Source organism: Molossus molossus, unplaced genomic scaffold (genome assembly GCF_014108415.1).
Source record: "Molossus molossus isolate mMolMol1 unplaced genomic scaffold, mMolMol1.p scaffold_m16_p_11, whole genome shotgun sequence".
NCBI lineage: Eukaryota > Metazoa > Chordata > Mammalia > Chiroptera > Molossidae > Molossus > Molossus molossus.
The window spans coordinates 85,476,169-85,491,468 of record NW_023425346.1 but is presented as its reverse complement, the minus strand read 5'-3'; the positions used below and the strand labels follow the sequence as shown (position 1 = coordinate 85,491,468).

General features: G+C 40.4%; 1 protein-coding gene across 4 annotated transcripts in view; it reads left to right on the top strand.

Annotated features, from left to right (window-relative positions):
- Positions 1–15,300, top strand: part of ERBB4 (erb-b2 receptor tyrosine kinase 4) — a 1,035,274-nt gene that overhangs the window by 744,128 nt on the left and 275,846 nt on the right. For all 4 annotated transcript variants that reach the window (XM_036253758.1, XM_036253760.1, XM_036253761.1 and 1 more), the window contains exons 6-9: positions 3,270–3,388; positions 6,207–6,348; positions 10,070–10,183; positions 12,096–12,222. In XM_036253758.1, the coding sequence (XP_036109651.1) occupies positions 3,270–3,388; positions 6,207–6,348; positions 10,070–10,183; positions 12,096–12,222 (502 nt within the window). The remainder of the gene's footprint in view (positions 1–3,269; positions 3,389–6,206; positions 6,349–10,069; positions 10,184–12,095; positions 12,223–15,300) is intronic.

Sequence of the window (15,300 nt, the reverse complement as noted above, 5' to 3'; positions counted from 1 at the left end):
GGGAGGGAAGGAGGAGGAGAGGGAGGGAGGGAGGGAAGGAGGAGGAGGGGGAGGGAGGGAGGGAAGGAGGGGGTCCAAGGTCCATCAGGAACCAGTGGTTTAGAAAGGATTGAATATTAAATGGGGGAATTTTACTGAGAAGGTGAGATTTTAGCCTTAAGAAAGGTAGAGGGGCAGACCCAGTTGACTTATTTTGTAGAATTTTATTCTAGAAAACTCACAGAATACATTATTTAGTCCAAAATTTAGTGTTAGTGAAGTTGCAGTTATAAAATATGCCCTCACAACCCAGACCTAAAATTTTATTTTTCTCAAATCTTCTATAAGCTTTTGGTAAGAAGCACCATGTTACTTTAGTTTTTCAAATGAAAAACAAGACGGGATGAGTCCTAGTGCATTTGTAGTTTAAACTCTATTTGATGTTTCATTGTTTATATTTTTAAGTCTAATAGGAGATATTAACAATAATTAGGTTATTTGCATGTTGATATGCTCTATTTCTTGATATTCCAAGATTTGTCTATTTGTAGTTCTCAGTGCCCTACCTCTTTATCTTTGTGTATGTTGTCTTCTCTGATAAAGTAACAGATGTGTTGAGTTGGTTGCATATGACTTATTTATTTACTTGGAGGGAATACTTATTTGTTGTGTATTAAGTACTAGTCACCAAAGATACAACTTGAATAAGACAATACGCATCAATAAATTATACTAACAGTTTAGTAGGGGGAGCAAACGTGGAATAAATGAATACAACACATTATGCTAAGTGCAATAATCATATCTAACAGTGCTGAGCACTATTAATAGGGGACTTGTTAAATACTTTATAACTGCATCTCTACCTTCAATCCCATTAGACAGGTACCGATACTAACTGCATCATAAACACTGCCAAGCGAAAGGCGGCGTGGTTCAAGAACGGGCCATGTCACAAGGGTGGAGGGTGAGGATGCATCTAGGCTTCCAGACCTCATTGCCCGCTGTACCTACTTAACTTTCTTCCTTGTTCAGAAGCAAGCGTGACAAACTAACTCAGCCTGGAGATGAGTCTGGAAAGGTTTCAGAGCAACAGTGGCCCTTGAGCCGAATCTCATTGTTGAGTGTTTACTAGACAGGAGGAGACTTGAGCATGAAGGCAGATGTTGTAAAGAAAGCGGTGAGAACCGCAGCTGCCCGTGGAGCAAAGTGGGAATCCCAGTGGCGCCCCCGTGTGGCTGGATGCGGAGGCACCGTGGGTGTGGTGAGAGAGGCCGGTGGAGATAGAGGTGGTGCCTAATCCATGAAAAACTTTTCTCACTCGCGATGGGTTTTTTCCTTGCAGGGATGGCCGGTCACCATTATACTATACAAAAGCACTGCTTTCTCTAGATTGTGGCTTCTATTTTCAAGCCATTGCTCTTAGAGCAGCGTGGAGGAATAATTGGGATGTGAGAAAACATCTGTAAAGCTGTGTGGTAATTCAGAGACGTTTCTGAACGAAGTTGGCGAGGAGAGGCAGTACTGAAGAGCATGTGTTGCTAGGACTTGGTGTTTTGTTCGGAGTGAGAGGTGATGGTAAGGGGAAGGGGCATAGAAGCACATCCCGGTGTCTAGCTGAGCTGCTGGATGCACGGTGCTGCCATGAATTGAGATGCAGGAACACAGGAGGGTGGAAGTGGGAAGGCAGTCACGTTCCATTTTCTACATCTTGCGCTGTCTAAATGGGGACTTCTGTAGATAAGCAGGGATGTGTGCTGTAACTCAGTAGATAATTCGTATCTGGATCTGAAGGTAATCCACCGATAGGTTGTGTGCAAAGTAAGGGATGAGCTCTGGCCGGTTAGGCTCAGCGGTTGGAGCTTCGGCCTGCAGACCAGAGAGTCCCAGGTTCGGTTCCCGCTAGGGCCACGTACCAAAAACAAACAAACCAAAACAAACAACAAAGTAAGGGATGAATGAGTTCATTCAGGCATTAGCCCCTACCCAAGAAAATCGTCATGACCAATTCTGAGGAATACTGACATTTAAGGAGCAGAGCCTTGCTGTAGCCACAGTGAAGGACGCTTTGCAGAACTGGTCAAAGAAGTGGGAAGAAACAAGACGGAATTGGAAATACAGAAGCCAGGAAGTGACGGGCTGCACCTGGCCTGTAAAATGTCTCTCTCTAAATACTTTTAAAATATCTCTTCAATAAGTGAGATAAGCAGAATTGTTTCCCCCAATACCATAATTTTGAAGCCCAGCCTGTAGCATTGGGTTTATTGAGTATACTTTAATATGGCTCTCAGGTTTCATTGAAGGATGTTATAAGAAAAGACCAATGGAAGGTTATGTTGTGTTTATATGAACGTGTTTTCTTCCTCCCCGGCTCCCTCACTCCCTTCTTCCTTTCTTCTCTACTTCCTTCTTTCCCTTCCTTCCTTCCATAAAGTTGCTCTGTTCCTCACACAGATGTCTTCTTTTGAAGAATCTTGGTAGAAATTTCACTGACACCTCAGGAATAGAAAGAATTGTGCTACTATTGATTAGTTCTTTCTCTCCCTCCCTCCATCTATTCATCTAGACATCTATCTGATATGAATCAACTAAGATATAATATGAATCATGCGAAGATTTATATTTTCCTTTTTGCACTGAATGATGAGCATCTTAGATTTATTTCTGGGGACACCTGCTATAGGACCTAAGTGTGCACAGTGGGAATCAGCTCCATATTTCATAATCTGCAAAGTGCCTTGTTCAGTTATTTCAAACCTGATTCTGTCCTGCTAAATTGTATGAGCTTCAGAAAGCACAATAGTATTCGTTGGGACAAGAAAGAATATGGACACTAATTTATGTGTTAAGTTTGAAGGTTTTTGTATAGTAATTTTTTTTATCCTTACCCGAGGACATTTTTGCATTTATCTTCAGATAGAGCAGGAAGGAGAGAAGAAGGAAGAGAGAGGGAGAAATATCGATGTGAGAAAAACACATCGACTGGTCACCACCCACACAACCCCAACTGGGGCCGGGGACAAACTGCAACCAAGGTACATGCCCTTAGCGGGAACCAAACCCGGGACTCTCTGGTCTGTGGGCCGATGCTCCAACTGCTGAGCCAAACCGGCCAGGGCTGTACAGTAATTTTGATCTGTTGCAAACCTCATTCAGTAAATGTTTGCTGAATTAGTCAATGGCGGGTAAATTGTTATTCTAGAGCTCAGCTTTTCTTAGCTACTCCAAATTACCTTAAACGTTTCTCTTGGTGGCTGACTTTGATCAGACTTCATATCTGTCTTCTGCAGTAACAAGGACGGTGTGTGCAGAACAGTGTGATGGCAGATGCTATGGACCCTATGTCAGTGACTGCTGTCACCGGGAATGTGCTGGAGGCTGCTCAGGACCGAAGGACACCGACTGCTTTGTGAGTCTGGGTGCTCAGTTTCCCTTCCTTCTTGGTTTGACTTGGGCACATTGAATTTTTAACAACTTTTTTTCCCTTTATTGATTTTAGAGAGAGAGGAAGGAGAGGGAGAGAGAGATATAAACATCGATGAGAGAGAACATCGATTGGCTGCCTCCTGCATGCCCCCACTGGGGATTTGGCCCACAACCTGGGCATGTGCCCTGACCAGGAATTGAACCGACAACCTCCTGGTGCATGGGTCAACGCTCAACCACTGAGCCACACTGGTTGGGTGAATCTTTACCATCTTATTTAAAAAGGTCTAATTTGACCATTTTGGGGTTAAGAAGGATTCTCTGCCTTCCTACAATCATGCTTTCATCGGGTGGCTACTGATGAACTAGGGCTGTTCTCTCTGTATTTCTGCTGTAACTTGTATTGCCAGTGAGGTTTGTTAGAGAATGGGAAACATATTGAAACAGCCTTTAACAACTAATACATCTTCCCAAAGTTGACAGTGATTACCTGTTTGTGTTGTATCATTGAGTCATCTGAGTTGGGGCACTTGCATTTTATTTCTTCAATATGAATTTAAGGTAATAGCAGATACATTTATGAATGTAACTATTATGTTAACTATTTAGTTTATGTTGTTTACAAATTAATATCAAAATTTATGAGATTTACCAATATATATTTGAAGCAAAATTCTATGCTTATCTGTGTAATTTTTATTTTAGGAGAGGACAATTTTACTTTCTAAAAATTAACATTTATCACTTGTAGGGACACTTTATATTTTGATATCTCTGATACAGTTCTTTTGGTCCTTTGGAATGCATATAAGTAATTCTATGAGCTCTAGTTAATGCAATGTCATATACACACAGAACATTAGTTCCATTTTAAGCTAACACTCATAAAATAAGTTTTTGTGTTAAAAATAAACACAGGGATTTATTTTTTTGCTACCTCTTCTCAAATATCCAGAGAATACACACACACACACACACACAATTGAGTTTGTTTTTTTTAATTGGCACTTAGTTCTGAAAATAAGCAAAATATAAACAATGGCTCTTATGATATGATCATTTGTGAATTTTCTTAATGCCACAAAAAATTTAACTTGTCTACCCTAATTCTACAATGAACAAGAGTATGGATTGCAGAAGGAGTCACGAGGAAGAAGAAAAGAAGATTAAAATGTTAAAACTTAGAGCAGCTGCTCAGCAGGCCTTGGAACTGAGACCCTCTTCACTTGCGGATCTACAGACTTGGGTTGGAGACTGTATCAGGAGGAGGCAGTACAGGCTCAGGGTTAAAAACCCCCAGACAGTAACAAAGGCAGCACCAACAGCAGTCACAGCTTCGCTCCATTCTGTTCACGGTCCCATTACTGTGACAAGCAGAGCACCGGGAGAGCTTCAGAATGTGTATTTCATCACTTTATGGAATGGCCCCGTGATTCCACTTTGGCACCTGCTATAGAACGTTCCGGAAGGCCAGATCGAGGCCTTGGTGTCAGCCGCATTGTTTTGTTGGTCTGGTTCGTCTGGCTCATGTCCCCTCGTTGCCGCGCAGTCTGTGCACAGCGCTACATAAAGTATGTTAGTGAAGCCGTTATGAGGACACGTGAAGTTTTATGGCCATGAATGAAAACTTACAGAGTTTTCTAGATTGGTTTTTAATAGATTCTTCCTGGAAAGTACCATCATAGTGAATAATGTATCATCAGTGATTCTCGTTCTGATTCTGCATCTAGTAGACCATCATCAGGGAATTGTCATGTTTGTGATAAAGTGCTTGCTAAAACAATTGATGAAGAAAATGTTTTGAGGAAACAGAATAAGTTAGTAAGTTAATAAGCTTATTAATCACCATACATGCAATTTATGATCACTGTAAAATACTACTTGTGTTCACATAATTTTCCTTGTAAGGCCTAAATTATTCCTCTGAAGGTTTAATATTTTTAATTAAGAGAATTAGGTCATTCACTCTTTGATAATCACATGTTCTTGTGTACTTATACATATGTTCTGCTTTTTTTATGTAATTAATACCTCACTCTCAGGTTGTAAATTGTTTTTAATTGTTCTCAAAGGCATGTGAACAGTTTAACAAATTGAGATTTTAATACAAATCCGTGTCAGCGGAAATGAACTGTCTCACAAGAATGCCACACCAAATTGCGTGGCGTTGTTGAAAAGATCATGCAGGAAATCATATTATTTAACATGAGGGAAGTGTGGCTACGTCTTTACATTTTGGCATTACATACCCTCATTTACTTTTTGACCAGTCACCAGCCAGAACCTTTTCTGTGAGTCCAGTTGTCATGGCCATCACGTTTTCTCGCTGTACCGTGAAGATGAATGTCACTTAAACCACGGAACTCTCCGAACACCAGCTTTTTAAAAAGGCTACCCCGGGGATGCAGTTAGTGGTGCTAGACTCTCAGGCTCAACCTAAACCCTTTGAGCAAGTGTGAGCGTAATTGATTTTTCACCATCATCTGACTTTAATCATTTAAACCAATTCTCAATTTAGAAATAAGTGGATAGATACTAAGCAATTGAGCATCAATAACGATAGATGGTTCATTTACTGACATTGGAAAAACAGTTTTGTAAAATTGTAGAATTCCTGAGCACGTTGGACCTTAAAATTGAACATTAATGGCTATGACATGATCAAATTGTGCAGTTTTGATGAAGCTGATGTATATTTAGTAAAGAACACCAACTTCTCTAAAAACTCTTACAGTAGTGCTTTCTGTAAACAAGTATTATTAAGGTCATTTTTAAATAAGTTAGTATTTGCTGTGTTGCAGGCCTGCATGAATTTCAATGACAGTGGGGCGTGTGTTACTCAGTGCCCCCAAACTTTTGTCTACAACCCAACGACCTTTCAACTGGAGCATAACTTCAACGCAAAGTACACCTACGGAGCGTTTTGTGTCAAGAAATGCCCACGTAAGTAACAAGATAAGGATATCCAAATTAATTAGATCATTCTTTAAAAACAAAAGAATTTAATGTAAATTTACTGTAACTTGAAACTTGTAATGTCATGAATTCCTTGGGTATGGGGACTCTTGTTACCATTTCAAAGATAAAGAAATTTAAATTTAAAAAGTTAAAGCAACTGGACCAAAGTCTCAGAAGAAAACAGTGGTGTATTTGAGGTTAGAGTGGTCTTATTGACTTCCAAACTCCTTGTTTTCATTACACAGCATTGTTTTGCACATGATGCTGTTTCTCAGAAAAGTGATTAGTTTTGTGGTATTAGGTTGCATAATGAAGCATGCTTCTAATACCAGTGAATTTTTACCTAAAATTATTTCTGGTTACTTCTTTGTAATAGAATATATAGCATTATAGTTTTAATATTAGATCTTACAGTAAACAATAACAATAGACATAAAGTACATACTAAGAGGTCTTTTCCTAATTGATAATTCATCCTGGGGATTTAAAGTGACCAGCTTAACTTTCATCAAGAATTCACTAAAACATGTCCTGATAGTTGCTTGAGTCAGTTTCTTTGTTTGGAGTGATCATTGGAACGTTTCTTTAATGTTTTATCTATTGGAAAGGCTAAAAAAAATCACATTTGTTCACATACACATTTAAAAGACAAAGGCTTTACAGTCTACAGCCTACAAATAGTAGGGTTTTCTTGGCTCTGTGCCTGGGATGGTGCAGGGAGTGTGGGGGCTTGGGACTAGAGTGGCTATGGGTTCTCTTTGCCCACTCCTAGCTACATGATTCTAAATGAATGATTTCATTTTTTATTTCCTCTCCTTTAAGATGCTGATGGTAATAATCATATCTTTCCTCTCTTTCCCATTATAAGAATCAGAGGAATAGGGAATAAGGATCAGAGAGATAATATATAAAAACAAGTCTTTGAATACAACGACCATTCTAGTTGCTATTATTAAATATGTTATATTAATTAAAAGAATCACTCGTGTGTGTGTGTGTGTGTGTGTGTGTGTGTGTGTGTTGAGCTTGCCTCTGAATTAGACTTTTAAAGTTACAGACACTAACTCTAGGACGGTAGAGATTTTTCTACTTTAAACACCTTCATATTCAAACTTATGTTCTTCATCTAATAACCTCTTATCTAAAGTTACCCTGAATCTCACCATCTAGTATTTTTGCAAAATAGGTGGCTTGAAAGTATTGGAAGATTGAGCTAGACGATGGAATGCTTCCTTCTCTTAGACAAATGATTTCTATTGTACTACCTTCAAATTATGAAGCTTCGCCCCAAAGACAGGGAAAACTCTGCTTTTTGGGGATTTTTAGTATTTTCCCTTTTATTTAAGTCCTGAGGACAAGGCCCAGGGGTTGTCCTGGAGGGGAAGGGTATCAGGAAATCTGGGGTCTGGAGTTTCCCTTTCCTTTACTATCCTTTATAGTGGCTCATCTGAAGGCTTTCAACTCGTAAATTTTGGCAAGTGGCTAAACACTAAGAACTATTTGGGGAAGTTATATGCCTAGCTACCTTAGATATGGTAACTCATACACTTCCTTTCTTAGATTAATTTAGATCTATCAAATTACAGGCTAATTTAAAACACTTCAGTATTTATTTAAAAGTCAAATCTTTGGTGGACTTTGCTCATAAAGCATGATTGCTAAACTGGAAAAACAAAGAAGTTTAGCTTCCAAATACTGCTCTACAATCTCTAATCCAGAATTCTGAAATAAAATAATAAATTAAAAATCCCAAAGAATAGATTTTTTTTAAAGCTCATTTGGCTGCAGAACCTGAACCTAACTGACATGAAGCTCTTTATAATCTTTATTCTACTTGGCATAACTTGCTGCAAACATGTGGAATAAGGGGTATTCCCAGAGACCTTGCAGGAGGGATGGGTACGTGTTTTCAGTATATGCACCTGCGCAGGCTGGGCTCCCCCAGGTCAGAGATTAGGTTGTTAAGGAGTGTTCTCAGAGTCAGGACCTGCGGGGCAAGGAAGGCAGGTGTCATCAGGCTGAGATGCAGGGTCAACTAAGTGCCCTGTTTGTGGAGGATGCCCTGTGGTGGGTGGTATCTTGGAATACAAGCATCTTCACACATTCTGCCCACTCACATGGGTTCATGTATATTTCTCTACCCCAGACTCCCTTCAATTCCAGATTTTCCAGCATTTCTTTTCCCCTGGCAAGCCACTACTCATGCACTCATATTTATTCTAAGCGTAGGCTGCTTCCACACCAAGTAAATGTCCATTTGCCATACCCAGAACTATGCCCATGAGTAGGATTTTTCCTCATGACTGCCTTTGAAGTCCACTCCTTAGTGAGGCCACAGGGCAGCTGCCATCTCTTTTCAGCTGTTTGCACCCACATACCAACCTCAGTGTTTGTCCTCCTCCCTCTGCTTGACCTAAGAGCCCTGTCTTGAGCCTGTCACACTGGGAGTGTGAGCTGAGTGGCAGGTACCAGCACAAGGGTGCGTGATGTGCCGTCTGGACCAACCACTTACGTAGTTTGCTTGTGTCTCTGCAGAAGCTCATCTCCAATCCCAAGTCTACTGCTTCTGTCTTGCAGATTTCAGAGGAACCTGTGCAACGTTATGACATTGCGATTCTAACAGAACTTTATTAGGGGCAAGTCTGGCTACAAGGTCAATCAGTGACCCAGGGTTAGGTGCTCCGTCTCTACCATGACCCAGGAGCATGTCAGGAGCTGTTTGTTACATGGCGGATAATTTTATGCTGCAGATCAGATCTCGTGGCTTAGCTGGAGGATCCTAGAGGTGTCTGGTGTGATTTCCCAGCTGGGAGTTCCCATTACTCCACATGGCATATTTCCTCCCATACGTACTTCTAATGTCATGGTCCCTCTTAGGGTTCACCCAGTTAACAGTGTTGCTTACACCCCAGTCTGGACCTGCCTCTGTCAGGGCCAGAACCTTCCACACCACCGACTACTGGGCCAGAAGCAGTTCTCACAGACACGCAAGGGTGTCGCCTTTAAAGCCCAACCTGGCCTCGCAGGCATGGTGGTTCCCTTCATTGTGGGAGACTCCAAATTCAGCCAGGGGACCTTCCCTGGAAGAGAATGTCCTACATAACCCAGATCACTGGGCTCCTAAACATGCCCCCACGTGTCAGGACGTGAGAGGTTCCAGGTTCATTCTGTGGACCTTCCTTACGCTGCGCCCTTTCGGATTCCATTGTTCCTGGGGCACAGCTCCGGGGCGGTTCCGGGGCACCCCGGAACGATGGCACACATTTCAGCACTTCCTCCTGGACGCGAAGTGCGCTCTCTTGATCCGAAGCACTTTACCTTCGGCTTCACGTGTGCTTTCTGGAACCTGAAGTATTTTAGGCTTCAGCCCTGCATCTTGACATGCAATGAAGTGGAACTATTGGCACACACAAGCTAGATGTCATGTCGTTCTCAGGTCTATAAAAGACATTTTCTGTGTCTCGGGGCAATGCAGGGTGCGGCTGTGGTCGCTCAGCACCGCCTGTCGTTAACACACACCGCCCTAGGATGTGAGTGTGGGTGCTTCTGGGGGCTGCTTCAGGTTGAGATGTCTGGAGAGAGGCGTTTTAGAGAAAGAGGCATCTATCCGATCGATGGTGGCCGTCATTTTCGCACTCTAAAATATTTTGTTGTAAACTCGTTTGCTGAACGTGAACATCATTGCTAATTTTACCTTTTTTATCAGATAACTTTGTGGTCGATTCCAGTTCTTGTGTGCGTGCCTGCCCTAGTTCCAAGATGGAAGTGGAGGAAAATGGGATTAAAATGTGTAAACCTTGCACTGATATTTGCCCAAAAGGTGAGTGATAGCTGACGGGGCCTATCGTAAGGTTTTTCATTTGCTTTTTATTTACTTATTTATTTTCAAAAAAAAATTTGTTTTAATCCTCACCCGAGCACATTTTTGCATCTATCTTCAGATAGAGCGAGGGGGTGAGGGAGAGAGAGAAACATCAATGTGAAAGAGATACATCGAGTGGTTGCCATCCACACGACCCCAACCGGGGCTGGGGACAAACTGCAACTGAAGTATGTGCCCTTAGCGGGAACCGAACCTGGGTCTCTGGTCCGTGGGCCGACCCTCCAACGGCCGAGCCAAACCAGACAGGGCTCATTTACTTTTTAATGGGCCAGCGAAGTTCACCTCCAGAGCACACCCCTACTGCACCTAGCCTCCCCACGCACATTTTTCCATGACTTTGAACACTTCACAAAAGTATCTATTATTGCAGCAGTGTCTAGTCCTGATTTTGAATGATATATGCTAAAATTATTCAGATAAAGCTCAGAGTTAACTTTGATAGGAACAAAAAAATTAAGTTACGGTTTATTCTACATGCAGCAAATCTTAGAAATTACGAGCGAAACAAGGGTTTACACAATTACTTTAGCATCAAGAACACATATTCCGTGCTTGCTACTGTGTGCGAAATGATCCGCTATGAATAAAAAGGGGGCAGAGAAATGCAGCGTGACATTTACTCTCCAGGTCTTAAAAAATATTCTTAAAGATAAATATATGAAATGACAAGGACGTTTACCATGTTAAATACATCTTGCAGATTGTTTATGTTCTAGAATTGTAGCGGAGGACGAAATACCTTCCGGCTCTGGTGCTCAAATCCCTCACCAGTCTGAAACTTTAGGCAGGACTAACATGCAGTTCAATTTTTTTCTAATGTTATTGAGCTTTAGAAAGTAACAGGAATGTCTTTTAAAAGAACAAACTTCAGCCCTGGCCGGTTTGGCTCAGCGGTTAGAGCATCGGCCTGCGGTCCGGAGAGACCCGGGTTCGGTTCCCGCTCAGGGCATGTACCTCGGTTGCAGTTTGTCCCCGGCCCTGGTTGGTCGTGCGGGTGGCAGCCACTCGATGTGTCCCTTTCACGTCGATGTTTCTCTCTCTCTCTCTGTTCCTCTCTCTCCCTCCCACTCTATCTGAACAAAGAATGGAAAAATGTCCTCGAGTGAGGATGATTAAAAAAAAAAAATTTGTAAAAAGAACAAACTTCAGCCCTGGCCGGTTTGGCTCAGCAGTTGGAGCACCGCCCAGCGGACCAGAGAGTCCCGGGTTCGGTTCCCGCTAGGGTCACGTACCAGAAAAAAAGAACAAACTTCAGACTTACTTTTCAACTGCATTCTCTCTCTCTCTCTCTCTTTCTCTTTCCACACACACACTTCCTTTTTTAAGCAGAGTCTTTGAAAGCACAGATAATACTTAATTTAACTCAACTCACCATCATTAGTACTCTGTTTAATGTGTATACTTATTTAGACTGGTGTTTTTAGAACTGTAGGTTGTAGACCATCATTAGGCTATGAAATTATTTTAAGTGACCAGCATTTAAAAAATATTACAATCAATATTTTAGGATGGATTAGAAATGAGATGACTTTATGGAGTAAGGGGAAGTACTGATTGTGGAAAGTCTTATTTTAGGTTTGTATCTGTTATGTGTATATGCTAGGGCTTGATATAAAATATAATTCTTATGAGTCCTGGTCGCTAGGCCAGGGACAGTATTTGAAAGCAGGCCCAGTAGTAAATGTTGCATGAATGAGTGCTTATTTATTTGTTAGAAAGCAGTTTATTCCTTATGATAAATATATTTTATTTCTAATGAATAAATACTATTATTTTATAACGACAATACAATGATTTTTTGGCTGCAACTAGTTCCTCAGTCTCCTCACTGTGACTCTTGTTTCTCCAGCATGTGACGGCATCGGCACGGGGTCACTGATGTCCGCTCAGACCGTGGACTCCAGCAACATTGACAGATTCATAAACTGCACCAAGATCAATGGGAATCTGATCTTTCTTGTCACTGGTATTCATGGGTCAGTATTACATTTTTGCCGAAAAGTATTTTACAAAGTGTAGACAAAGCTTAAGAGAGTCTTTAGCTTGTCTGTGTGATTCCCTTGGTCCCAGCAGAGTTCTGCCCACATTAATGCTCTCCTCCAACAAAGTCAAAATCCAGACTTCTCCAGCATGGTAAACTGTAGTTTGGGACACATTCAGATGATGAGATTAGTGACCACTTAGATTAAAAAATGTAAATGTATATACAAGCTAAAATGCATTTGCAGGATTTTCTCATTAAATCCGTAGATTTCAACAAACTTGACATTTTTGTAGATATGATTAGAGAAACAATAACAATGGTTGAAGTGGAATTTCATTCATATTCCTAAACCATTAGTTTAAAACAACATAAGTTTGTGGGTTTTGTTGTTGTTGTTGCTGTTGTTAATCCTTACCCGTGTATATTTTAACAAACTTGACATTTTTGTAGATATGATTAGAGAAACAATAACAATGGTTGAAGTGGAATTTCATTCATATTCCTAAACCATTAGTTTAAAACAACATAAGTTTGTGGGTTTTGTTGTTGTTGTTGCTGTTGTTAATCCTTACCCGTGTATATTTTTCCATTGATTTCTAGATAGAATGGAAGGGAAGGAGGGGATGAGAGAGAGAAACATCAATGTGAGGAAGACACATTGACTGGTTGCCTTCCCATGTTCCCAGGGGCAAGGGATCAAACCTGCAAGCCAGGTAGATTGTGCTATTAACTGGGAATCGAACCAATGACCCTTGGGTCAGTGGGCCGACATTCTAACTGCTGAGCCAAACCGGCCACAACTAAAAGAACATAAGCTAATATTCTTTTAAAAGTGTGTATCACAAAAGGTAGATCAAGAAGTTGAAACTGTCCTGAGTTTTCAGAACTTCTCTTTGCCCTCACGTGTATTTTTCTCTTTTTGCTAAAATTGGAAAGTTAGTACTGTTGTAAGAGCTATAAAATGAATTTCATCTTAGCAATAAAAATTGTAACATTTCTGGGCTCCTTCATTACCGAACCACCTGCTGGTTTTAACTAGGAAAACAACCCAGTTTGTAGAATTTCAGTTGCAATAAAAATGTCAATATTTTTACTTTATATTTTATCTATTTGTCTATATTACTACTTAATCCCTAAATATTAGTGCTACAGGCTAGATAAAGAATATCACTCACATATTTCAGTTCCAAATCTTACTCTAAACATATATCACAGCATTTCTAGAAGCAATATAATTTAACACATTTTGAATAAGTATGTCCTAATAGAATTGCAAGAGAAATAGAACAGAGTGTTTCTTTCTACTCAAATAAATTACTCTAGGTCTTATAAAGCATTTCTTTACCTTAAAATGTAGCTCTTAATATGGGTCTATGCCAGATAGGCTAATAATATATGCATACACTTTCTGCCCCAGATATGTTATATTTGGCCCACACAGTTACTTTCTTTCAAGATCAAGATTTCTAACTTCGTTTAAAAACATGTGGACTTGGTTACTCTTAGCCCACATGGTTACATGACAACAATCTGCTCGAGCGAGGTAGCACTAGCCATTTTGAGAGGGAACACCTTCAGTCACATTTCCCACAGTCCCCACTGGCTCTGTTAGTCCGTTTACAGTTCTCGTTGCCTCCTTGGCCAGAGAGTAGGAGACCTGTGTTGGTATTTAGGTGCAACTATGTAACTTAATGCCCATGTGGCACTTGATAGAGCAATATAGCCCTATTTTAATGATTTTAAAAACCAAGCATCACCATGAATGACAGATCATAGCATGTTAACAGTGTCTTCTGAGAAATAAAACATAGCCACTTGATTCGTATCCCCTGATTTCACCTGGATATAATACATGAACTGTCCTCGAGCCCATCAGTGTGGGGAAAGATTTGAAAACAGCCTCATGAATTGCATTACACAAGTGGTTTTCCTCCCAATCAGGCCAATGTCCATCTCCCGTATTTTAAGCATTTCAATACTTCCTTTTCAGTTCTGAAATAAAAATCATAGATAAGAAAACCTATGATATACATACATATATGTGTACGTGTGTGTGTGCATGTATAATTTTGTAAAGTGATTTTAATTCTCCAACTGTAATTTAAAGAAGAAATAAGAGAAAGTGTTTATTTATAGTATGATAGTGCGATTGCCAGAAATAGACTAGGTACTCTTATTTCCTTATTTAGAATGGGAACCACAGGCAAAACTCAGTGTTTAGGATTATCCATTGGAATCATCCCCTTTTAATCTTGTCACCTGAGACATGGTTTATGTGTGTGTGCTTGGAGCAACAAAATGCTCACCAGGTAAAGGTGTCTATGCTGTGTCACTATGAGACACTGACAAGAATGTATTAGATGGCACTGCAATGACAAAAGACAATGGAAATGTGATATTACGTTGAGTGAAGAGATAAATTTCAAAGTAACTGTGAAAATATGCTGTTCCGTCTTTGTCCTGAGCTTTATATTGGATCACTAAACACAGGGACAGAGTGAATGTAACGTTCTCACACATGGTTCTGAATTAAGCTAGGAAATGTCTTGATTTTGGAGGTCTGTGGATTTCACGTGGTTGTAGAATGAAACTCCTTAGAGGTACTTTGAAGTTGGTAAATGGGATTCTGTCAGCTTATTTTATGAGAGTCCTGAATCTCTGAAATTAAATATATAAAATTTTTGTGGTCCTTTGAGCTTCAGGTGAACAGCCCAGAATTCTCTTAATTCCCGGCCACCTGGACATGTTCTCAGTATAGGATCGAAGTGGCCCTGTTGTTGTGTGCTGGCCCTGAATTTTGAGTGTTTTCCAATAAAGCCAGAATATGTGATTATATGACCAAAGTTTTTCTATGCACTGCTTTTCATAGGAAATCTAATGTTGAAAGTCCATTCCCCTACTCTAGCACTGATACTTCTTCTGCATACAGAAGTCTTTGCCCATCAAATAGGATGACAACAAGAGTTTTCCCACACGGTTAACTTAATTGTTTTGGTTTCATATTCATTAAAAGCATAGTTATTCATTCTATGCATCTATAGTTATAAATCGAGCAAGTTTGCCAGAACAT